Consider the following 26,223-nt stretch of genomic DNA (forward strand, 5'->3'; position numbering starts at 1 on the left):
GCTGAGGCGCTTTCCACGCAACTCGTCGCCCACCTTGTCCGTTTCCAAAGTGTGTTGCGGTGGGCAAGAAGGGGAAATCTCCATATAGTAGAGTGCTTGTTGGATGAGTCCTTTCTGATTCAATCAGTGGAAATCAGCAAATCGGCTCATGAATGACTTGTGTGGCGGGATAACTTGAGCAGTATTCGCAAGCGCTGCAGTCGCCTCCTCACTCCTATGTGCAGGAGTGATGCCCACGCCATCCTCCGCCTTTTTATACTCACTCCTGTTCACCTTTTGCTCATGCGGGGGCGCAACGCTCAAGGAGGCTGAAATGTGAGCGTTCCAAACGCTCTTGTCCACTGTTTCCCAACCTTTATTGAGCCAAGGTAGATATTTTATGTGAGGGAAAATCTCACGGCGTACTAGTAAACAAATTACAAGAGTAAAAAAAAAAGTGGCTTTATAGGCAGGGGCGGAGCTATGATTGACAGACTGTCCCACCCAGTGAGATTCATGAAAAAATATGTACTTTAAAATTTTTAGTAAATTATTATTCAATTATTTTTGAATTTATGTTTCGTTGTATTTCTTTTTAAATTATTTTATTGAATATTAAGGATGGCATAATTGTGGCTGTCTAAAGAAGATCAGAACTTCATATTGGTCAGTTTGTCATTTTATTTGAATATATGATGTGTTGGGACAGGAGGATTGTGCTCAGTGAAATAAATATTTAGGCCCACCCTGATTTTTCCAGGCCCACCCATCAGCCACGTCCTGGCTCCGCCCCTGTTTCTAGGTCAATTATGTAGCTTCCACCATCTAATGAAAGAGCATTTTACTCATCCATTGCCAGCTGCTTTCAAAGCAGTTTGCCATCTTGTCAGACATTATAAGCACCGAAAAAAAGTTTGTTGCAAGCCTTTTCCAAGCAGTTGAACACTGGTTTCTGACCCAAAAACAGAGAAAACAGTCATTTTCTGGAAAGAAACGTGTCAAGTGATCATTTATTTACAGATGTCCAACTATGAAACACGCCACGGCTGACAAATTGAAACGAATGAGCGCGAGTTCTTTTTTTGACAATCCGAGATCCAGCCCCGAATACGTCTTCTACTCGACAATTGTGCTCATCTCGAAGGCACAGTGATGGGAAGCTGTCATCTCCTGGCATTAAACGCCAGTGAAGTGAACAAATGTAGTGTAATGGATTAAAAAAAAAAAAAAAAAAAAAGTCACATAGCATTCATTATGCAATCATTTAATTCAGTGATCTTTTTTGCGTACCACCAGGGGGAGCTCACGTACCATCAGTGGTACTCACATTTCGAGAGAATCACCGCTTTATGCAAAATGACTGATGTCCTTTTTTTCCCATATATGCTCTCATCCTTACTGCTGTTCTGTTCAACTATCACTAATCATATTCACGCATATGATGTGGAAGTAGATTCTGGACTGCAAGCTTTTGCAATGTGCATATGAATTGATGCACATCAGAGGAATCACGTGGAGGTGGATGCTTTGCATTTCTTACCAGGCACAGTTCTGTTTTAATGAACACAATCTAATGCTGTGTCCAGTTATGCGGGAGGGAAGGGAAGCGAAGGGAAAGGAATTAAGGGAGGAGGTCACATGGACACGGGTGACGTTTTCCAACTCGACTTACTTCAGATGTCGTTTGTTTTTGTTTTACTTTGAACAGGCTCTGAGACTGATCGAAAAAGGCATTTAAATTCTGACTCTGTGCAGCAGCTGCTCATTTGTATTCTCCAAAAGCATTTCATAGCACTTTAGTAGACAATAATGGTCACCAAATTTGGGGTCTAACAGCGAGTTGAGTTAAGTGGAGTGTGCTGTACTGATTTGCAGATCAATTCCCCAAATGCCAACCCATGCTCCTTTAATGAGGTAAAATGTACACCCAAAAAAGGCTTGGTTTCTGCGTAAACAATTTGCTAATGGCTGCACACAAATTATTGTTGTCAAGGAAAATGGCTTCCAGTCAGTAAAATAGCTTTTATGCCTCATTTCGCTCACTCACACAAGCGCTAATAACATGCTCCAGCAACAAGGACATTCAGTGAGTTTTAATCTGATGAGGAGGAAGAAAAAAGCTTTTTATTCGCCACTTACGCACGTGTCAAACATAGCAGAGGGTGCGAAAAAGAATGTGTCCTTGACACGTAGCACTTTCGCGCAATGGATTTGCAGTGAAAATGACCAAGAGAGATTCGATGCGGACAGAGAGAGATTCGATGCGGAACTGAAAGAAATAATTCAACTCAGAATACAGATTTTAGCAGTGTTACGTGCGCTCGCTCGCTTGACGCACCAAGTGTGACCAATTGTGGGAATTCTGAAGGCATTCACACCAGTTGTTTTGCCTTCATTGTCAAGATCATTATTCCACCCACTTTTCTCATCCCACATTTTAAATTCGAATCACACCGTTCCAACTTCAAAATGTTCCAAAAATTCACGCGACACAGGGCCTTACTCACCTCATACCCTTCATTTTCACATTTTGCACCATTCCACATTTTACACCAAATAATTCCCCGTCATTTACAATGAGACGTTCAGCAAAACGCTCCCATTTGAAATTCTAAATTTTCAGCTCATTCAGTTCACCTTTGGACCAACTTTCAGCTTTCCTAAAATTCCCACAAACCACTTTACACCAACAAATTTTCCACTAATATCATTCAATATGATTTCTTGCTTTTTTTACCAATACCATTCCACATAATTCCATGGTATTCCATATTATTCCACGTTTCTAACCAATGTGTTGAACCTGTTTCACCACTATCATTCCATATGATTCAGTATCGTAGAATAACATTCAAATCATTCCACGTGATTCTTTATATTTCAAAATGATTCCATATAATTTCACATTTTTAACCAATATCATTCCACATCTTTCAATATCATTCCACATTTTTCACTAACATATTGCAGCTTTCACCAGTATCATTCCTTAACCTTCCGTATCATTTTCATTCCACACGATTCCATATCTTTAAATATCATTCAATATCATTTCAGATTTTTCACCAATATCATTCCACATCATTCGATAACTTTCAATCTTTCCATATAATTCAATATCATTCCACGTTTTTCACCAACATATAGAAGTTGTCACCAGTATCATTCCACATTATTCCATATCATTCTGTATCATTTTGTTTCATTCCATATATTTCAATATAATTCCATATCATTCCATATACTTCAATATCATTCCACATCCATCTCGGAATCATCAACCAATGTGGTAGACGGTCGCCCCACAGAGCCTGCGTTGTGATTAAGGTTTCTTTCTTTAAGGAAGTTTTTTTCCCTTGCCTCCATCACCAAATGCTTTCTCATGTAGTACTCCGTTGGTTTGCTTGTATACTTACATATACTGTATGTAACATGTGAGGTCTGTGGTTCTTGACCTGCTCATTGTGTAAAGTGCCTTGAGATGACATTTGTTGTGAATAGGCACTACATACTAAATCAAATTGACTTCACACACACAATTTAAAACATGTTTTTGATGTTTTATTGACATGTACGCGAGATGCTTTCGTCAAACTATTCCAAGGATTGACAACGCAGTTTTCATTTTGCCCTCACTGGAATCCGTCTGTATGAGGGGGAGCGGTCCTGTCTTATTAAAACGAGTCAGCGCTCACGCCGCCCTTCCTGCACTTTGCGACCACTGCTCAGTACGACTTTCCCTACGATGACTAGGGGCGGTGCTAGGGGGTTGCAGCGAGGCGAGTGCTTGTAAAGAGAGTAAAAGCAGAGACTGCCAACAAAGTACATTTAATGTAGATATGAGAAGTTCTCCCACGTGGCTCATAGTGCACCAAACAAGCGGGACTCTCATCACCCCATTCCATAATCTTGTAAGGTCATGCTGCAGATGTTCCAAAGCGACACCTGACCTCCCTCGACTTGAACACGTGATTTGCGTCTTACGACAACCACTCGGACGGCCGTCCGTCAGAAAGCCGAGCCGAAAAGTAATCCGACTCCTGCCCATTCGGATGCCGTCTCTGTAAGCCTCGGCGGTGTCTTTCGCGGACATCAATAGTCGTTCCTTGGCCTGTGATCCGGCTGTTGCGGGAATGCTGGCAGCTCCCCCCGAGGCGGACGGTTCCAAAGCTGCTCCACGGCACGACCGAAGGCCGATGTGCTCCTGGGGAATGAGAGGGCGGGGCGCGCAGCAGCCACCTCTTCATCGACCGAGAGCAGCGAACGTGACGGCACTGAGGGACATAGACGTGGAGGGGAGCGATGTCATATTTTGCTCGGAGTGTGTGGAGAAGATAAAGTCGGGGGCAAGGCAGGCCTTCTCTACACTCTAAAAACAGCTGGGTTAAAAATAACACAATTTGAGGTAAAAAAAATGGACCGATCCACAAATTGGGTCAATTTGACCCACCTTCTTCCGTTGTTTTGTACAAAACGGTCCATTTTTGGGGTTGTTTTCTGCAAAACAACCCAGAATGTTGGGTCAAAATGACCCAAGTAGTGGATCGGTCCTTTTTTGACCAAAACTTGTGTTATATTTAACCCAACTGTGTTTAGAGTGTTAATATTTGTCCCATGGAATTGTGTTCATTTATTCCACAGCTGCCGATTTGATTCCTTTCATAGCCTTTCTTTTGGCTCACTGCTTCAAGTAGGCGTATGCGAATGTTAGACTTATCGTCCAATCGGATTTCAGACTTTATTTTTTGCCGCTGTTGCATGTGCTGTTTTCATTGTGTGTGTGTGTGTGTGTGTGTTTTTTTAAACCAATCAGATTTCACCTTGTTCCAGAGCGATGTCAACATTTTTCCATCCTGTGGCCCAGAGTAAAACATATTCCAGCCAATTCTCTGGTGAGTCTGATATATGTTATTTGTTGTGACGTTATGAGATCAATATCGATTCAAAATTGCGTTTTGTTTTTTTTGGTATTTTGGTATCTCATGGTGACGTGATGCTAGTAGTATTAAGAGGTGGATGAAGTCTTCACTCAAGGCCCAGTTGCAAACTCCACCGCCCTGTTTCACAAATACGCACCTGAGGTCTCCTCTGCTCGTTTTCGTTGATTGTATGAATCCGGATTCATATTTGAGCAAATAATGAGAGAGAAGGAAAGGAGCAAAACCTGCAGAGGAACGGAGAGGCAAGGCAATTGTAAAGTTAAAGCATACAAATCCTTTTCCACCACACGCAGCCACGGGTGCTTTTCAAACATTTAAAGTTTGATTAAGATCTAACAGATAAACAAAACAGCAGGCCACGGGCAGTGCCTTTTTAAATGCTGTGCATTTGCACTGCCGAGCCTGCCGCTGCGGCGATTATGTCGATATTGCCCGGAGTGCGTATAGATAATCATGATAATGATAGCGCGCGGTGTCACTCACCAAGAGGCAGGTCCCTCTTTGTGTTGTTTTGTTGGGGCTGTTAGGCAGGCGCGCTTGGAGCTGGCTGAGCTGCTTCATCAGGGCACTGTTACGTAAAGACACATAAGACAATGACATTTACCAAGCTGGACCGCGTGCAGGCAACCCAGGAAATGTTTTCTGACCAGAACTTTGGAAGAAAAAAAAAATCTGTTCGTAAGTATAGATTATTGGAGTAAGACTTTTTATTTGTACTCCCTAGTTGGTACTTTTGACTCCAAATACGGCTGGTTACTTTTTTTTTTTTCTTTTTTACAATTCAATCCCCGCGGATGATGACGCAATCACTCGTTCATTTCCTGAACATTCAACCCGGTTGAACGTACTTGTTCGTCTCCTCCAGTCTGTGGATCTTTCTCTGCAGCTGCAGGTTGTGAGCGCTGCATGCGGACATCCTAGGGAAGGGAAAGGAAGAGATACAATGAGGGAAAGGGTGTGCAAAATCTCATGAAAGCATAGTGCATTGTCTGCCCTTTTTTTCTCTCCCTTGCCAATATCTGTTTGAGTCTTATCTCTGTCTTCCAATGGCTCCAGCCCTCAGCCTTTTTTTTTCTTTTCTTTTCTTTCTGCTTCTGTCTCTTTTCTTTTGAGTCATCCACCAGTATGGCCATCTGACTGAGCTGAGTCATGACTGATAACAGCACCCTGGCGATATTCTCTGCTTGTGGCTCACAAAAGGATACCGATAAATGCTGACTGGGCTAAGCAACAGCAAGGGGGTGAAATCTCATGTTCTCATTTGATGATTATAAAGTGAAGATGTCGAAGTCTGTGCGGACCTCTGCCAACGTTAGCATTCGCATCTCATCCGTTTCCTACGGTTTCTCCTGTTCGGGGTCACGCTTGAGCTGGAGCCTGTCCCAAGAGGCTGGCGAGTGAGAAAATGTCCCATTTCACCCAATTCTAAAGTCCCCAAATGTTTTGTTTTTTTATTGACGACAATTTGTTTTTCTATCCATGCCAGTGATGTACAGTGACAATTGCTTTTTTAATAACAATTATTAACCATGCATGTGGGTAGAGTATAAAATACACGTCGCTCTCTCTATCTATGCGGATCCTATTATGAGGGTGAAAGGATTATACACAATAAGGCAATATGATCATTTCATTTATTGCCTTAGAGAGGATGTCAACCTAAACATATTTTTTCAAGAATATGTTCTATGCAGCCCCACTAGTTCAAACAAAGTTTCTGATTAAAATTCTGATAAATATTGCGTTTGTGGAATAAGAGTTAATCCAGCCGTTTTTAACCATCTCTGGGGGGCGGCCATTTTGTCACTTCTGTCGACTGAAAATGACATCACAACTGCTCAGGGCTCAGGCAACGACCAATGACGGCTGACCTGTTTTCCGAAGCTGAGCCATGATTGGTCGTTACCTGAGCCCTGAGCTTTTGTGATGTCATTTTCCGGGTCAAAATCGATTTTCCTATGCTTTGTTCTATGATTGGAGATGTTGACACTTTTGACTTTCCTTTCACAGACAATATTTGAGTCTCGCATTTTTGGTATGTGTCAGGAGTGAGAGAGTTTTTTTCGGTTAATGTGCTTGCTTTTTGCTAAGTATGAGCTTTTTTGAGGGTGTGGGTGTTTTTTTTTGTCAGTGTAGGTTTTTGTGAGCATTAGAGGTTTTATGGTGTGTGTAAATATTTTTTTGTATGTGACAATTTTCTGATTTTTCTGTGAGAGGTTTTTTTTTTGCCTGGGAGAGTTTTGGGGAGTGTGTCTATGTTAGTTTTTTGTTAGTGTGCTTGTTTTTGGTGGGTGTGAGAGGATTTTTGGTTTTTGAGAGAAGTTTATTGGTAAGTATGAGCATTCTTTTGGGGGTTGGTGCTAAGTGTGAGTTTTTGGTAAGTGTGAGAGACCATCTCATACCTTTCTTCCAAACTATCCACATATTCCCTCTTCTTTTTGCGGCTCTCTTGAGCCGAGCGTTTGTTGCGTATTTTCCGCCGGATCTTCTTCAAAACACGTTCTTCACACTTCAGATGAAACACAATGACAAAAATGTGTGAAGTTGTTGCAGCGGTTGTGCAACTCAGAACGCGAGTGTGTGCGTGTGCGTGCCTTGTTCACCTTGGATAGAGGCAACTCGCTGGGCAAGCTAATGCCTTCTTTTGCCAGAAGTTTCTTCTCATCCTCATTTAGAACAAGCTCTTGCAGAGGATGCTGGGGAATTCTCTGTGATATTGAAATGATTACATAAAATAGAATATTATGAGAGGGCAACTCACCCTGCACTGGATTGAACCAACTTTCCTTATTTAATTGTGCAGTATGCTGTATTGATGCACAAGCCTTTCATGGGAACTTAATGAAGGAATTGTAATTGGATTTCAGGCCGAGATTTCTTGGAGGCGAATGATACTTTCCCCCCTTTCGAATATTATTGTTTGAATTCAATAAAGATTGATTGACAATGGAATGACTGAAATGGTTCTTTGCTTACTTTCTCTCCTAGATTGGATAAGAGCAGGTCCTTGACTGTGAGCGTCTGACTGGACGAGGTCGTGGAATTTTGATTTGATGCGAGGTAATACGCCGTTCCCACTTTTTCCTGGAGGCCGTCAGAGTCCCAGCCTGTAAACATGAAAGCACTTCACAGCTCACAAGAATCCAACCTGACGTTTTGGACACGTCGCTCCAAAATTTGAAAGTAGCCTTTGATTCCGAAATAAAACCAATTTGGGCCGCATATGTGGATGATATTGATATTGATAAAGTCTTACGATGAGAAAGTTAAACTGTGTCATTTCTTTATTACATTCATGATCATGATGGTAATACAGTTGTGAAAATTTCATGAGATAATGATAAACTGTTAAGTAAATGTATCTGTAATGGATAAATAATCCTTCCGTAATACATTATTTACTCAGATAGCTATCTAGCTAGCTCGCTTGCTAGATGGATAGATGACACTGTAGTTACAGTAGCTAGCTAGCAGCTAGCTAGCTTGTCAGATAGATAGATAGATAGATAGTCTAAACAGCCCTTTTTAAACATCAGGCTTTTGCGATATAAAAAAAACTGAAATGAGACTAAGAAAAAGTGTTTCACACTTTTCTTTGTAACCTAAAACGTGTACAACTCAATTGATTTTTTTCCACATCATTGTATGTGGCCCGTGAATAGAAATCATGTGCGTCAACGTCCATGATCCTTGCTGGAATCTGCACTCAAATTTGAAATTGTCATGTGTAATAAAGTACAACTTTCAGATTTTCCCTTTTTTTTTTTTTGTCACCCTTTTTACAGTAACTTGAACAAACCATTGTCTTTGATTTATGAGATCAGAACTAGTGATACATTCATTTGTTGTGTATATACAATAATACGATGAGAGGATTCAACATTTATTTGATTTCCCCGTCATAACTTCCCTCTGAGAGAAGCCGTAATCGCAAAAAATGAGTTCGACACCCCTGTTGCACAGCAAGCATGAGGAAACGTTAGTCTAATCAACCCAACTTGTGACATATATATGAAACAAATTGTGATTTTTTTTTTGCCAAATAGTCAACAGCAGATTCAAATCTGTGTTCCAATAATTTCACGCGGCATCATCACTTGTGAATTAAAAATGAAATCCTACCCAGGTCAATGGAAACATCAGACGTTATTTCATTTTCACGCTTGTAGGGTGGAACCTGCACGCATGTGAGGTGAGGCAGTGGCGTGTCCAAGCGTGGGAATGAAGCGCAGGGAGCCAGTTGGAGGTTGTCTGACAATGGGTCCTCACACATGTCGCTGTCCGGAGTGTGGGGTGACCACAGCGGCGATGTCGGAGCTGAGGAAGACTCGCTCCCGGCCAGCAGGGAGTCCAAAAAGTCTTCGGTACCTTTTCCCTCCGGGCTCAGCGTCTGCGGAGGGCCGGTATGTACAGTTTGTATTCATCAAGGCTCGCAATGATTTAGTGACATTTGTCTTGTCTTTTTGCTCTTCTGCACTGCTCTTTCTGTTCTGTGTGGACTACTGTTGAAGCCTCAAACAAACAAATGTGTTCTATTACAAATGCAGTGGTGCCTTGACTTACGGGTTGAAGTCTTTCTATGACCACGCTCAGAACACTCGTATCATCGTATCATTCAGCATTGAAATGTGTGGAAATATCATTAATCCACGACAGCCTCCCCAAAAACACCAATTTAAATGTTGTTCGGTTACCAGTTCAGAGAACACAATTAAAGCACATGAGACTCGTTCACACTGCATTTATTTGAGTTCTCGTAGAGTTCAGGGTTGCAGTTAAGGCCTGGTTAACTTACATCATACATAGTGATGGTCCAAGGTGGGTTGCCATGCCAACTGCTGGGCTCATCTTTGGTCCTGAACAGCAGGTCAATGAGATCCATCCCAGCTTTCCCCTAAAAAGAGGAAAATGAGATCCACTGTTATGCCAAGTACACTGTAATTATTTATGAAAATAAATCAATGGACACTGGACAAAGACATGACAAGGTTTTTTTTTAATTTAAAAAACATTTTTTTTACTCTTACATTTTGGGATCAGTGTACCAATAAAACAAAGATCATAAACCAATTACCCGAGCCTGCCACATGGGGTAATTTTAAATTTAAAATTGAAAATTATGATTAACCCTGCCTCCAGTAGCTTTGGGCCAATTAAAAGCGATGATGTGATTGTGACATATCATCACACAAATCTGAGAGAATACATTTTTTTGTTTTAAATTTTTAAAAAAGTGCGTGCAGTATTACAAAAATCTGGTCTTTTTTTAACAAATGGCTATTTTTTTATGAAAATATAGACCAATTTATGCGAATAATGGCATCTTTTGTGGAATAAAAGGTGTAACATTATAAGAGTTAAGTCATATTCATTGAATTGACTTAAGTAAAAAGTCAATTAAACGTGAATTTCCTCCCGTGTTAAACTTTGCCTTTAATATAATAATAGAACAACTTTATCTTGGAAAAAACATGACTTGATTTTCCTTCTTTTACCTCTGGAAAAAAAAAAATATTTATGGCTTTTTTTCCTCAACTAGGCAACTTTTTAATTCGTATGGCATTTTGGAGTACAAATAGTAGTTTATGAGGAGATCCTTGGAAAAACTTCTACTATGATCCAAAATTTTGTGTACAGGGCTTTATCAGTTTTGTCACTTTTTATGCTAACTCCTCTTTTTCGAGCAATTTTACGAGCCATGTTTTAGTTTTACCAGATGCAAAGCCTTTGTTGCAAAATGCTTTCGTGGGGAAGAAAGCGGCTCAAAGGAACTCGAAATAAGTGTAGATATAAGGATGGATCTTTTTTTTTTAAACTATGAAAGTATTTCAATCTATTGGATTAATGTCGAAATATTACAACATGTGTATTGGTAGAGTGACTCTGGAAAGGATGAATCACTGAAGTTTTCATTTGAATTGTCAGTGACAAAAACTAAATGGAGACATTTGTTCTTTTTCATGTTGTTTTAAAAAGTTGTATTCACTACTAATTAATTACTACTCATTGACTACAGGAGTGTAAACAGTACATGAAATATTAACTTCTTAAGTTACTTTCTGTGCAAGTATCGTTGAAATTAGCTGTCAGTTGTCACAGAATTTACCAGGCCTTTTATGAACTGAGATTGAGTTGTTTAACCTGATTTATGACATAAACTACATTTTCTGCTTCACACTCTAAAAAAAATACATAAATTGGGTGAACATTTAAATTACCGTTTTGAGATACAGTGTCAAATCCATTTGTCACCCATGCACTTACTGTTCTCCGGTGAATCCCGACTAAAATCGTTTAGCTCTCCTCTCAAGATGAAAGCGAGGTGGTCACACTCTCTAACCGTGTCCAGTGTTAATAATCCAACAAGCTGATGAAATATCAGTGAAAGAACGCAGAATCAAAACACTCTGCCGCATCAATACACTCCTCTGTGGCTTGAGCATGAGAAGAATGTCTAAGTATGATTCAGAGGACAAAGTTGAACTTCAATATCACTCACTCCCCATCCCAGCAGCTGATCAGTGTCCAATCCAGTGTTTAGTGGGCAGCTCGGTAAGCCAATCGCAACAACTTGAACAGAACGATCAGTCAAGGTGGCCAGAAATTCTCCTGGTGGTTTCACATTCGTTACTTCGTTGTGTTCACGTGCATCTAAAACATAAGCTACGCTTGTATCCAATGCAAACGCTACATTTACAAAGTAATAATGTCCACTTTTGATTGACATGGACAACCAATTATTATCATTTTATTTATTTATTTTTAGGCAAACAAAAAAAGACAGACATTTGAGCCCATACTTCTTGCTAGCTATATACCCACAATGCCTTGTGTTCAAACATACTACGGCACGTTGAGTAACACAAAACACTTGGGAATTTCAGTAATGACACCCAGAAGTTCTGTAAATTCAGGAAAGATATATTTTCGGGGGCATAAGAATAGCTAGCTAGCTAGCTAACTGCACGCTGTACTGCTAGCAACGGAGTGAGTAATGAATATAAAGTAACTCGCAATTGCGCCAAATAGCCACTGATGCGCAAAATGATTGACGCTGTTTTAGCCACGCCCAAAGCACCTGGAAAACTGGAATGATGAAGAAAAGAGTTTCATGTCATATCTCCACAACTGAATACAACTCAATTCTAAGTCTGTTTTCAGCATTTTCATAAACAAATCTTTGAATTCACTTTAGAGTGTCTTTAAGGTCTTCTTCCAATCTGTGTGGAATGGACTACCACTGTTGAGGCCGCAAACAAATACATTTGACTCCAAATACACTAAAAAGTTCCCGTTTTCTCCCCAATCACAATGAATATGTTGGAATTTCACTCAGTCCATCAGTTTTGCTTTCTTATACGATAATCTTCTCTCAGTCAGTGGTAACACCATGTTGCTTTCCTTATCTTTACTGCCATAATAAAGGCCATCTGTCTCAGGTTTTTATTAAGGATACACCCAATTAAGTCAGGAATTACGTAAGATGTTCATGACCATGCGCACTTGCAAAGATGTATTATCATCATTTGAGCGTGACAAACAGAAAGATCAAGACGTTTCCATGCACAAATGATCATTGCACCACGCTTCCAGTGCTGAACTTTAGTTCATGTCATAGCATATTTTTTCAGATTGATACTATTTTGCCATATATTTCAACAGATCCACAGCAGATTAAAAAAATGCTCTTTGGAGCAGTGTAATCTCTTGGCATCAAATCGACACAGTTTTCATACATTTGCGTGGATCCGAAAGTACAAAAATAAGCTGGTTGTGCATGCCAACAGCGGTTAGCCTTGCTAGCGTCGGCTATTCCAATTGCCACTAATTTTACCATATTGACACCGGCGGGACGACGGGACTGGCAGTGAGGAACGCGGGCAGCAGCAACGAAGTTCCGTCTTTGTCGCCAAAATATTCTGTCCAATAATATGCGGGCAATGACATATAATTTACCTTACATTAAATAATACATTCTTCATTTCATTGCTTTTTTTTTCTTGTTTTTTGAGGTGCCGTTTTTGCAGTGTGAGTGACTTTTTCTGGCAAGTAAAATTGTATGGCCAGATTGAAAATGACCCAAAGTCTTTGATATATGACTTTAATTTTACAGATCACGTGAGTCTGAACAGAATATTAATCAATACTCTATAGCTGTAATTGAAAACAGATGTTCAAAAAGACATGAAATTAAAGAAAAAAAACCTGGGGCCTTCATTACTATTTCATAGACCAAAACTCATTACTTTAAGGTGGCCACTGTATGAAGTCCTTCTGATTAATATTATTCACTCTACCGCCATCGTAAATGTATTGGCTATTTAAAATCCACTTACACGCATCCACATACTTATTATCAGTACGGTAATAAGGATAATAGCAAAGTTGTATTATCTTTATTGTTGCACTATCTGTAGAGTCAAGCGTGTCAAAGTACACACAGATATGACCTAACCAGGACATGTCAAGCACATCTCTCAATACCAAGAATAACACAGATAATTGATCCCGTGCTGCATGCGCACGCTCGTTCTTCTCATGGATCCAAGTGTATTTTTGGAATCGCCCTGAAATGTTGTTACACTGTACCAGTTCCAAAGAGCACACACAGTACCGCAGTTGCTTGAGAATGAGGTGTGAAATAAGAAAATAACATTTATATAAATATATAAACACCGAGATCAGCAACTGCATGAATGTTTATCACTACTCGCCGTGATGCAAAATGTGTGACTGTAGTTTTTGTTTTGTTTTTGTCACCTTACCGTGATGGAAATGCACAGTGGACAAGGTAAACGTAAATGTAAATCGGAACTGGAGAAAAATATGATTTGGAATGCAAGTGAATTTAAAACAAACAAATAAACAACAACAACAAAACACTTCCCTCATACAAGCAGCACAAGATTTAATCTAAATTGCCTGTCAGATGATAACAATCAGATAAGGAGACTCCGTGGACAAATATTACTCTAGAGGACTATCATAGTTTCAATTGTCACGTCATTTGCTTCTTGCAATGAGCCTGACAGTGAATGCAGAGTTACAATGGGGAATGTTTGCTTTTTTGTTTGGTGGACCCTCACTTTTCTAACGAAAGCATCACCTGTCATGACCCTCTTACTCAATATGATTTTGGTTCATTGGTTCATTTCTGGGTGCCTCCACAGATTGTTTCAAATACACATATATTTAAATATGAGCAAAATCTGTAACCAAATGCTGAACACATTTTGTGATTTGGTTGACTGGCTTTCCGGTGTTGGCCGATAAAGTCCTCTTCATAAAGTATGTATGAGTGCGTCACTATGTGAGATTCAAGTCAAGTTTATTTCTACAGTAGTCACAGAAGAGTCTCAAAGGGCTTCATATGCCCATTGAGAAATATTAACGACATCCGGCCTTGATCTTGAGATTCACCGTGACAAATCCTTTTTCAAACTGTTTTCCCAGTTTTGCTTGTTATGAGCTCTACAGAGATCACAAAAACATCTTTTGCAGCATCAGAAGCTTCACTCGCTGCTTCTGCGCTTCTTTTTCACGCCACCATTTTTTTTGTCCTGCTCTGCCCTCACCTGGTGGAGGTCTGCTAATGCAGCATTTGTTCACACAAGAAATGTCAATCACCCTCGGGAGGTTTTTGTGGCGAAGGGACATTGTGGTTGTTTACTCCTTAATTAAAAACATGAAGACGTCGCTGTCCAAATATAAAAATCACACGAAGGACAACCAAAAGAGTAGTTATTGTGAGCACATTACTTTTTAACGGTTCCAGGGGTCCAATCTCTAAAAATAAGAAAATGTTGTGAATAGATAAATGGTGGGTGTCAGATTTCAAAATCAACAGCAATATAAGCATTTTTTTCAGTCCTCTCGTTGATTGGTCACAACCAGGTTTGACCAGCAAAACACAAAACGTTTACTCATGAGCATATCCGGTGATGTACAGTGGTAAATTGCACGTTTTTCACCAATACCATTCCACATAATTCCATATTATTCCAAGTTATTCCAATTTATTTATTATTATATATTTTAATATCATTCCACAAATTTCCACGGGTAAATTTAATTAAATATCCTTCCATATCTAATATTTCACATGATTCCATGTTTTGTTTTTTTCATTCGGCATTACCACATAATTTCTCCAGAAATGTTGTCATTATGTTCTTGCTCTGTTTTTACAAAATAGAGAGTGATATTTTTCCTTACTGAAAACCATGTTGCAAAATATTTTGTTGGGTGTTTTTTTGTAGGGCTTTGGCGGATTAATTGCATTTAGATTCAGTTTAATGGGGGAAGCGCAAGGGATTGCAAGGCATCATTGTATTTTATGTAAATGTATGTTTCTGTCATATTAATATGTTTACATTGATCCCGAATTGCTTTTGTTCAGCGTCCATGACTTTTTTTTTTAATCCACAACAGTCCACAGGTCGAGGAGCACAGCAGCGCCCTCTGGCGTTCCAGTGCCTCAGCGCAGCCTGGCTCAACTGAACTGCGGCGTCTCTGTGCGCACTTTACCACCGCGGCTTCCCGCAGCAATAACGTGACGAAGGCACACAAATTGTCAAAATGGTGAGTCTGTATCGACTCGTGTTGTCTTGATGTACGCACTGAACAATTTGTCGTGGCTTATCAGTCGCTAGACTCAAAAATAACCTTCACGTTGTTGTTGTATGAACGCAAAAAGCTCAGATAGAGCACGTTAGGCGCGTGCGTGTGTACGCATGTGTATGGACATATGTGTGTGTGGCGCACTTGGTTGCCGATGCGTGATGGTATGTGCGCCTGTGTGTTGGATCCAGTGAATTAAAAATAAAACCGAAAAATAAACAATGCCAGGCTGTAGCCTCGGCCTACTTTGAGCACCGACCACCACAGCAAAGCATTCTTCTTATATGTCGTTGCTTGGCGTCATAACATGTTGTTACTAAACTGAACCCTGGAATGACGCCGGCGTCACTCGCAACTAAATCGCAACGTGATTCAAATAGAATTCGACTGTTGCATCAACGCAGCAAGTAGCATGTACTGCGCATTATATTTCGCCCATTGAAAGAGACTTTAATCGCGCCAGGCAAACGAAATCAAGTTGGTGTGTTGTCCACATACGGACGTCTTGCAACGCTTCCATGTCTTACTGCCACATCATTCGGTACACTTGCACATGAGTCACTCTGCCCAATTTTGTATTAGAATGCTCAGTTGCGATTGACACAGTCGGAGAGTTGTTCATTCAATTTTATGCAATCGTTTTTGTAAGCAAACTGTTCCCCATGTTTTCTGATTTCAAAACGAATCCACCATTTTGTTGTGTATACATAATAATATGACGAGGCGGTTTTACTAACAGAACATGCTAACTCCACACGTGAAGACCGGAGCCCAGATTCAAAGCACTAACCTCAGAACTGTCAGGCAGATGAATTACATTGCCATCCCTGACAGTGGCTAGAACTGAGCATTATTACTTTTGTGAGGAAAAAGTTACAACAGCGAACATTTAACTTTACATTTTATTGGTGTGGGAAAAAAATGATTAGTTTCCTCTAGTGAGAACAGATTTTTTTGAAACCTTGTAACTAAAAGCAGCCCTGTGCATAGTGAATAGTTAAGACTTATGGTCAAACGCACTATGACATTTTTAAATCTATATGACTTGAAATTTAACCAAAAGTAATTTGAAATAAATTGATAATATTGGCGAATATTTACCAGGGTATTTATTTAATGTGCCTTTTAAATAATGTTATCTTGTGAAATGATGTGGTGATAGTTTGGAATGAGGATTAGGGTTGTAATATAGTTAGTTTTTTTCAGTGTTTCTTTTCCAACAACCACCACAACAATAACAATAACAAGTGCAGAATAATAAAACATTAAGAGTTAGTATTTTTAGCTATTATATTCTCGAACTATGATAGCCCGCGTTTTGAAACACATGTTGTTGTGATGTTTATGTATACTAGTAGGGTCATTTTTCTGTTATCATTGACTAACAATTGCAAGGCTGGTCAGACAGCAAAAGTGTGCAGGCGGTCCACTAAGGTACAACGTTTCTTAGTCCTCATTGCCAGCCTGATAGATTCAGTTTCCAAATGACTTTCTTTTTATAACCCAACACGGAACCGTTGCAGAGCCAGTGGGCTTGAATTAAGCCATCAGGGAATGAAATGCACTTCCATGTGATGTGTCACCTCACCACCGTCCCAGGTTAACTTCACGGTGGAGCAGATCCGAACCATCATGGACAAGAAGTCCAACATCAGGAACATGTCCGTGATCGCCCACGTGGACCACGGCAAGTCCACGCTGACGGACTCGCTGGTGTCCAAGGCGGGCATCATCGCCTCATCGCGCGCCGGAGAGACTCGTTTCACAGACACGCGCAAGGACGAGCAGGAGCGTTGCATCACCATCAAATCCACGTATGTGCCTCAAGTTCTTGGAGTAAATGGCGCAAACACAAAAACCACAAAGCAGATATGCTTTTACAGTGTTCCCCAATGGGTTATTTCATTTTATTATGAACCACATGTACAATACTTGTCCATCATGGAAGTCCCAACAGTGTCACTGAAATCTGCGATTTTTTAGCAATTTTACAGTGTACTTACTGTAATATCCTTGCATGTGCGAAAGAAGGAAAGATGTCAACAACTGTTTAATTCTTGGCATTCCAAATTTTCTGTCATTACTGATTTTTTTCATATAAAGTATCATATTATAGAATGCTATTTTCCTTTTAAAACAGAAGTCAACCCAAACATATTTTTTTCAAGAATATGTTCCCAGCAGGCGCACTAGTTGAAACACGGCATTCTGATTAATTTTGCGTTTGTGGAATATAAGTTAAGCAACAAAATGCACTCGTTTATAGCCATCTCTGGGGGCGGCCATTTTGTCACTTCTCTTCACTGAAAATGACATCACAACTGCTCACAACGACCAATCGCGGCTGACGTGTTTTCTGAATCTGAGCCGTGATTGGTCGTTGTGAGCAGTTGTGATGTCATTTTCAGTCGACAGAAGTGACAAAATGGCCGCCCCCAGACATGGCTAAAAACGAGTGGATTAACACTTATTCCACAAATGCAATATTTATCAGAATGGGCTAGTGGTCTTACATAGAACATATTCTTTGCGTTGACTTCCGCTTTAAGAAAAAACAAACACAAAAAGTTTTGTTGTTATTGGGGGGAGGCTGGAACGGGTGAATGGCATTCCCAATGCATCAATGTGCACTGTAAAAAAACAATTTAAAATGACCCATGTGGTGGGGGGCTACGCTGTAGACTGGGTATAAAAACAAAATGGCATTATTAGTCTTCCCGGTTCTTGCAGGGCCATCTCCTTATACTATGAGCTCGGCGACAAAGACTTGGCCTTCATCAAGCAGTGCAAAGACGGAAACGGCTTCCTCATCAACCTCATCGATTCTCCGGGTCATGTTGACTTCTCATCTGAGGTTACGGCGGCCCTCAGGGTGACTGATGGAGCCCTGGTGGTGGTGGACTGTGTCTCTGGTATTCTCCTTCAAACATCCCCCCGCCCCCCCACGCAAAATCTCCTCCAGCTCGACTCACCTCTTATTTCCTGCTACAGGGGTGTGCGTGCAGACAGAGACCGTACTGCGGCAGGCCATTGCTGAGCGCATCAAGCCAGTTCTGATGATGAACAAAATGGACCGGGCCTTGCTGGAACTTCAGCTGGAGACAGATGAGCTGTTTCAGACCTTCCAGCGTATCATAGAGAACGTCAACGTCATTATTTCCACCTATGGAGAGGATGAGGGCGGACCCATGGGCAACATCCTGGTAAGCGCATCCGACACACTTTTACATCTTTTACAGCCACAGAAGATGCTAGTAAACTTTTCTAGATGATTTTTTATTTTTTTTTTTGCACTGATTATGATTCTGTCCTCCATTTTTTTCCTCTAGGTCATTATTCCACAAACGCAATACAGTGGTACCTCTACTTACGAAATTAATTGGTTCTGGAAAAAATTTCTTAAGTAGAAATCTTTTAAGTAGAGACGCGTTTTCCATGTAAATGCCCTAATCCGTTCCAAGACCCCCAATATTCAGACATAAATGTTTTATAAAGCATAAAAATGCATGAAAACATGCAACAAAAACATGTTACAATTAGATATGAAAAAAATATGTTTGGGTTGATTTCCCCCCTTTAATCCAAACATTTCATGTAGCTGCAATATTACAGGCTTGTGAGGTGTTGGTGGCGGGTGTCAGTGCAGATGCTTGTTGCTTAATTTGACCACGCCACTGTCGTATTTTAAAGCAAGAACTGTCCTTTGCCCTCAGATTGACCCCGTTATAGGTACGGTGGGCTTCGGCTCTGGCCTGCATGGCTGGGCTTTCACATTGAAGCAGTTTGCGGAGATGTATGTGGCCAAGTTTGCTGCTAAAGGAGAAGCGCAGATGAGTCCGGCAGAGAGGTGTAAGAAAGTCGAAGACATGATGAAGAAACTGTGGGGAGACAGGTAAAACTTCCCAGGAAACATCTGCGTCACGTGTGTAACAAAAAGTGAATGTCAAATTGTAATGCGGTTGGTGAGCACATCCGCATCACACTTCTGAGGTCTGGGGTTCGAATCCCTGTGGCCTTCCTGTTTGCCGTTTGCTACCCATACTCCGGTGTCCTCCCACATTCCCAAAACATATCTGAAGACTTGAAATTGTCCGTGGGTGTGAATGTACAGAAAACGGATGGATGACTTCTCGACCCACTGCTGTGTTTAATAATTCATGTGCCGCTTGCAGATATGTTGATCCCAGCAATGGCAAGTTCACCAAGACTGCTACAGGTCCCGATGGCCAGAAATATCCTCGCTCTTTCTGCCAGTTTATTTTGGACCCCATCTTTAAGGTGAGGAGCCGCCTGCCATCGGAGTGCCTCGCGAAGGCCCTCCTTCAAATACTGGACTGCAGGATCCGGGTTCAAACTGCGTCCGCGATGGTCTCCATCAGGTGTTTGACGCCATCATGAACTTCAAGAAGGACGAGACGGCCAAACTCATTGACAAGTTGGATATCAAGCTGGATTCGGAGGACAAAGAGAAGGAGGGGAAGCCCCTGCTGAAGGCGGTGATGCGTCGCTGGCTGCCCGCTGGCGAGGCCCTGCTTCAAATGATCACCATCCACCTGCCCTCGCCCGTCACCGCTCAGAAGTACCGCTGCGAGCTGCTCTACGAGGGCCCGGGAGATGACGAAGCTGCCATGGGTCAGTTGCAGATTGGCCGTCAGCGCACGTGGCTCGAGTGCTCACGCGCTACCTCGCGACAAGTGCACATACTTGCGGAGAAAAAGACGGGACAAAATATGTCGACGTACCGGACTGATTCCACCGCCACGGGAACCTTGCTCTTCGCGATTAGTGCCTGTCCGACTAAAAGTGAATCCTACGAAACCAAAAGCAACATTTCCCTTGGGAAAGAAAGCAAATCCAACGAATGTGTTCCGGGCACCTCAAAGATTTGAGCACAAAAACACATTTGAGAGTGGTTAAGTCCAGTTTCACAAACAGAGAATAGGAATGACGAATGATGTGGACACACGCCACACTTTCGGCGGCCCTTTTATTATGAAAGCTTGACTTTTGTGAGCATATGTTACACCGATTGACAAAATGCTTTGGGTCAGGGACAGCTGATTCAAATGATCATCTTCTCATCAGCAAGCTTTGCAGAATTCGAATGCCATTCTGATCATTTGAATTCTATTCCGACGGCTTTAACAGGTATTAAGAACTGCGATCCCAAAGGTCCTCTGATGATGTATATCTCCAAGATGGTCCCAACCAGTGACAAGGGTCGCTTTTATGCATTTGGCCGCGTCTTTTCTGGATGTGTGTCCACCGGCCAGAAGGTGCGCATCATGGGGCCGAACTTCACCCCTGGGAAGAAAGAAGATCTCTACGTCAAGCCAATTCAAAGGTGAGTAAATTTATTTGAAAAAAAAAAAAAAAATCTATATGGTGCAAGGTTTATCTCAACATGCCCTTAATGTTCTTATCCAGGACCATCCTAATGATGGGCAGATATGTGGAGCCCATTGAAGATGTTCCATGCGGCAACATTGTCGGCCTTGTTGGAGTCGACCAGTTCCTGGTGAAGACAGGAACCATCACCACTTTTGAACAAGTACTGTTTACTTCAATCCAAATAGTTTCATCTCGAGAGCTTTCCACAAAACTCAATTGCGCCAAGAAATCCATTTGACAAAGGCAAAGTTATTGAAGAAGAAATGGATAGCGCGCCGTAGCGACGGGTTTAGCTAGCAAGGTCGCCATTATGGTTTTCTGCATTACTCGAGGACAACACACGCAAACATTTGATACAAACCTGTGAGAAAATGATGGAGGATTGCTTTGCAGTCCGTCCCTTTAGAAGTGGCTACTCCACCACTAGGTAGTCTTGTCATTTTCTCTGTACCGTGCATCCACTCAATCCTCAAGTAATCTTAAAGGGGAAAGTCAACACAAACATTTTTTTTTCAAGAATATGTTCTATGCAAGGCGACTAGTTGAAACAGGGCATTCCGATAAACATTGCGTTTGTGCAATAAGAGTTAATCCACTCGTTTTTAGCCATCTCCAGGGGCGGCCATTTTGACTCCGGCGACTGAAAATGACATCACAGCTGCTCGCAACGACCAATCACGGCTCGGATTCAGAAAACAGGTCAGCCGTGATTGGTCGCTGTGAGCAGTTGTGATGTCATTTTCAGCCGAGAGAAGACAAAATGGCCGCCCCAGAGATGGCTAAAAACGTCCAACTAGTGGGGATTCTGGGAATATATTCTTGAAAAAAAACATTTTTTGGGTTGGCTTCCGCTTTAAGAAAGGAAAAAAAAAAACATTGTGGGGTACATGCAGTGGTGCAACCCCCCAACACAACCGAATCAAGTTTGCATATGTCCAGTAAGAAGTTGGACTATTCCATTCACTTTTTGAATGTGAGAATTACAACTGAAACGAGTATTAAAAAGAAGCGAAAAAGGGACAAACTAACTTCCAGCCATGAGTTTTTCCGATCAACTAAATCGTGTTTCAGCCCAGCGACTGTGTGCCTCCGCAGGCCCACAACATGAGGGTGATGAAGTTCAGCGTCAGTCCCGTTGTCCGAGTGGCCGTGGAGGCCAAGAACCCGGCCGACTTGCCCAAGCTGGTGGAGGGGCTGAAGCGTCTGGCCAAGTCCGACCCCATGGTGCAGTGCATCATCGAAGAGTCTGGGGAGCACATCATTGCGGGAGCGGGAGAGCTGCACCTGGAGATCTGCCTGAAGGACTTGGAGGAGGACCATGCCTGCATTCCACTCAAGGTGGGAGCGCCACACCTGCTCGGACCCAATTCATGAGCATCTGCCTTGACCAAGATAATATCACGCGTTTTTGATTTGATACTTAGATACTGATTTGTTATCCTCCACTCAGTGTTTAACATCGAAAATGACATTTTTTTTTCCAGACTTGGGTTACTTTCTTTGTCTTTTCTCCCCCCCGCCAGAAATCAGACCCAGTTGTGTCTTACAGAGAGACGGTGACAGAGGAATCCGACCAGATGTGTCTGTCCAAGTCTCCCAACAAGCACAACCGTCTCTTCATGAAGTCTCGTCCTTTCCCAGACGGCCTGGCCGAAGACATCGAGAAGGGCGACGTGGCGGCGCGTCAGGAGCTGAAGGCTCGCGCGCGCTACCTGGCCGACAAGTATGAGTGGGAGGTGACCGAAGCCAGGAAGATCTGGTGCTTTGGTCCCGACGGAAGCGGGCCCAACTTGCTCATCGACGTGACCAAGGGGGTCCAGTACCTCAACGAGATCAAGGACAGCGTGGTGGCTGGTTTCCAGTGGGCTACTAAAGAGGTGGCCTGAGCTTTATCTGCTGAAAAACCATTAGCTGTTTTTGAGCTCAGGCCAAAGCCCCGTCTAATGTAAAACGATTGCTTTGGCGCCATCTTGTGGCATCTTGGTATGAAGGGCCTACAGTGGTGTCTTCAGATACAGTATGAGTAACCTTACTCGTTTTTTTTTGTTTTTTTTAAGTACGAGCTGTTGGTCGGGGATTTTTTTTTGCTTTGACTTGCAAGCAAATATTTGAGACACAAGTGGTGGCGATGAACTCGGCTTACTTCACGACAGGCAGAAGTTTGGCAGATAGTGAACAGTTTTTTTTTTTTTATTGCCACCCGTAGTTGAAATTCACTGTCAAACTAAACACAAAAAAAAGAGAGTAACACATTTTGCATTTAAAACAATGGCATAGCTTTGCCTTAGATATGCTAATAAACATTTGGAAATGGCACGGACGGCCGTGCTAACAGATGTTTGAACACAAATGGTGGAGCAACACATGTGGACAGATAATATAAGAATAGTCCCACGCGCATATTCTTTATCCTCTGCGAAGTCATATATTTACCAGCTCTCTTTATCTGTGTAATATACTGCCCCCAGGTGGCAATGGGCACGCACATCAGAAAATGCAACAGAATGTGCACTGAATTGAATCCAAAAAGTGTGGCAAAAAATATTTAAGTCTTTACAGTATTTAATTGTATGTTGGTTTTTTTTCATTTTTTATGAAGTACAAAAAAAAGGGCTATTTTCCTTACTAAAAACCTGGGGTGCATCTCCCATAAAAGACGATTCGACGCCTATCTCGAAGGGGTGCGAAATGAGTCGAAGACGGTACATTTTAAAATGTTCCGTTTGGTTAAATCAAAACCAAGTTTCCGACCCCGTCCGTTTTTTCCGTTTGACTGTATTTGTTGATGATGAACTGTGATTTTGAAGTGCGCTTGTGAAGGTGGTGGATTGCAACGTTGTGCTCATTCTACAGGGCGCGCTGTGCGAGGAGAACATGCGCGCGGTCCGCTTCGACATCCACGACGTGACGCTGCACGCCGACGCCATCCACCGCGGCGGAGGACAGATCATTCCCACGGCCCGCAGGGTTCTGTACGCCTGCCAGCTCACTGCTCAGCCGCGCCTGATGGAGCCCGTGTACCTGGTGGAGATTCAGGTGAGGCTCCAAATTCAAGTTGCGAAGGCCCAGCGCAAATTAAATTGCCAAAGCAAGACATACACGCCGAAATCTGATTGGACAACAAATCTGAATGATCTCCATACACTAGTGGAAGCTGTGCAGAACGATTCCATGTAACAAATATTCACATTCCTTTCCCAGCGTTGGTGTTTGATGCTATCGTTTTGTTTTTTTTCCTTTCAGTGCCCTGAAGCAGTGGTGGGCGGGATCTACGGTGTTCTGAACAGGAAACGAGGTCACGTGTTTGAGGAATCTCAAGTGATAGGAACCCCCATGTTTGTGGTGAAAGCCTACCTGCCTGTCAACGAATCTTTCGGTGAGTGCTTTGGTCGGGAAAGTGGAAGGGAGGTTTCAACGCCGTCCGTTGCTGGGTCTGTCGCAAAATAAGATTATGCAGTCCCCACGAAACCCCCCCCCCTCCCCCCGCCCACCAAAAAAAGCAAAACGACAGTAAATACAAATCAGTTTATGATGGGTAGGCGCTGAGTCATTGAGCCCCTTCGAAAAAATATTACCACAAAATATACGTTCTACGCAGTTGAAACAAGGCATTCTGATTAATATTGCGTTGTTGGAATAAGAGTTCATCCACCCGTTTTTAGCCATCTCGGGGGGTGGCCATTTTGTCACTTCTGTCGACTGAAAATGACATCACAGTTGCTCAGGGATCAGGTCACAACCAACCACGACTCTGCTTCAGAAAATAAGCGAGCCGTGATTGGACGTAAGCGTGCCGCGTGACTCACTGGCGACGCGCCCCTCATGGAGTCATCTGCTTTTTTTGCCCGACGCTAAACCAAGAATGGCTTTTGCATTTTTTGGATAGCTGAAATGTGAATGTCATTTCCTTCAAGGGTTCACTGCTGACCTGCGCAGTAACACCGGGGGCCAAGCCTTCCCACAATGCGTCTTCGACCACTGGCAAATTCTCCAAGGTGACCCCAAAGACCCCGCCAGCAAACCCTTCCAAGTTGTTGCTGAAATTAGGAAGCGCAAAGGTCTCAAGGAGGGCATCCCCGCTCTGGACAACTACCTGGACAAATTGTAAAAACGTACACGTCCAACTCGATCACTAAATCTTAAACCTTGTGGGCACTTTAGAAATCTTTGCACCGGCTTAAAACTTTGCACAGTGAGTTCGACTTGAAGTCTCCTCTTAAAAAAAAAAAAAAAAAAGCTTATGCTTGTGTTGTTGTAGGCTAGTGGGAGCAATGATGCTAACCTATTCATTTCACAGCAACAGTACACCAAGTGCCTAGGCCAAAGATTCCGGGGGAGTATTGCAGTAAAACTGTTCGATGATCAATATCTTTTATTCGTCTTGACCCCGTTTCGACATTTCATCGACATTCATCAAAGGCGCACTGTGATACTGCCGCAATAATGTGACAAGTCACCGCAAAAGCAAGAATGTTGCAGAATTGGTCAAGCTCGCCATTCAACTTCACTGATCATAAGGAATAAAACATCCAACTGCAGATGAAGTGGCTTTTATTTTATTTATTTTTTTAACTTTCCAAAATTATCCGGTAAAGCACCAGCGTCCTCATTCATGACTAATGTACACATTTTTTTGTCATTCTTTATTCAAGTTTTCTTAATATTCTTATTACATATTATTCATAAATGCCTGATTAAAAAAAAAAAAAAACAATTGCAAATACCTTTCAAGCCATATTACTGTATATCTCTTCAATACAGAAACAACTGAAATGCCCTCTGTAAATTGTCACTCATTGTTAACTTGAAACCTTTTGCACAAATAATTGCTTGAACTGATTCACCGCAGAGGCGATTTGCTTAACGTGTTACCAGAAGCCGTCAAGGATCATTTGCGTGTCATTTGGAGCATGCGTTGACTTCTCTAGTATGACCAATGAATCTACTTTCCGGCTCATTTGGGATTCATCTTCACAATCTATTGCCACATTTGGTTTGAATTTAGGTGATGCAGGGATCAATTTCAGAAAGCATTCCGTTTTACCAAAGCAGTTGGAACCTTAAAGCGGAAGTCAACCCGGACATATTTTTTTCAAGAATATGTTCCCAGCAGGCCCACTAGTTGAAACACGGCAGTCTGATTAATTTTGCGTTTGTGGAATATAAATCAAGCAGCAAAATGCACTCGTTTTTAGCCATCTCGTCTTCTGTCGACTGAAAATGACATCACAATTGCTCGCAACGACCAATCACGGCTGACCTGTTCTCTGAATCTGAGCCGTGATTGGTCGTT

The 26,223-nt window shown here is 41.9% G+C and overlaps 2 protein-coding genes across 2 annotated transcripts; one reads left to right on the forward strand and one right to left on the reverse strand.

The window, feature by feature from the left end:
* Nucleotides 1-3,525: 3,525 nt before the first annotated feature.
* Nucleotides 3,526-11,290, reverse strand: LOC147141145 (cyclic AMP-responsive element-binding protein 3-like protein 3-A). The gene is made up of 10 exons (XM_086043760.1): nucleotides 11,184-11,290; nucleotides 9,715-9,813; nucleotides 9,042-9,309; nucleotides 7,896-8,026; nucleotides 7,523-7,627; nucleotides 7,322-7,428; nucleotides 5,768-5,836; nucleotides 5,403-5,487; nucleotides 5,056-5,143; nucleotides 3,526-4,253 (listed from the first exon to the last, which is right to left on the reverse strand). Exons 2-10 carry the CDS (start codon nucleotides 9,799-9,801, stop codon nucleotides 4,072-4,074), a joined length of 1,122 nt encoding a protein of 373 aa, XP_085899886.1. The 5' UTR covers nucleotides 9,802-9,813; nucleotides 11,184-11,290; the 3' UTR covers nucleotides 3,526-4,071.
* On the forward strand, nucleotides 7,908-25,468 carry LOC147141146 (elongation factor 2b). Its single transcript, XM_086043759.1, has 16 exons — nucleotides 7,908-7,979; nucleotides 9,089-9,322; nucleotides 15,351-15,500; nucleotides 17,139-17,353; nucleotides 18,270-18,451; nucleotides 18,531-18,742; nucleotides 19,253-19,431; nucleotides 19,712-19,817; nucleotides 19,919-20,171; nucleotides 20,688-20,883; nucleotides 20,967-21,090; nucleotides 22,026-22,268; nucleotides 22,454-22,807; nucleotides 23,784-23,966; nucleotides 24,174-24,306; nucleotides 24,845-25,468. Exons 3-16 carry the CDS (start codon nucleotides 15,498-15,500, stop codon nucleotides 25,036-25,038), a joined length of 2,577 nt encoding a protein of 858 aa, XP_085899885.1. The 5' UTR covers nucleotides 7,908-7,979; nucleotides 9,089-9,322; nucleotides 15,351-15,497; the 3' UTR covers nucleotides 25,039-25,468.
* The last annotated feature ends 755 nt before the right edge of the window (nucleotides 25,469-26,223 follow it).

This window comes from Filicampus tigris, chromosome 10 (genome assembly GCF_054856515.1).
Source record: "Filicampus tigris isolate MCC_2025a chromosome 10, RoL_Ftig_1.0, whole genome shotgun sequence".
Lineage (NCBI taxonomy): Eukaryota > Metazoa > Chordata > Actinopteri > Syngnathiformes > Syngnathidae > Filicampus > Filicampus tigris.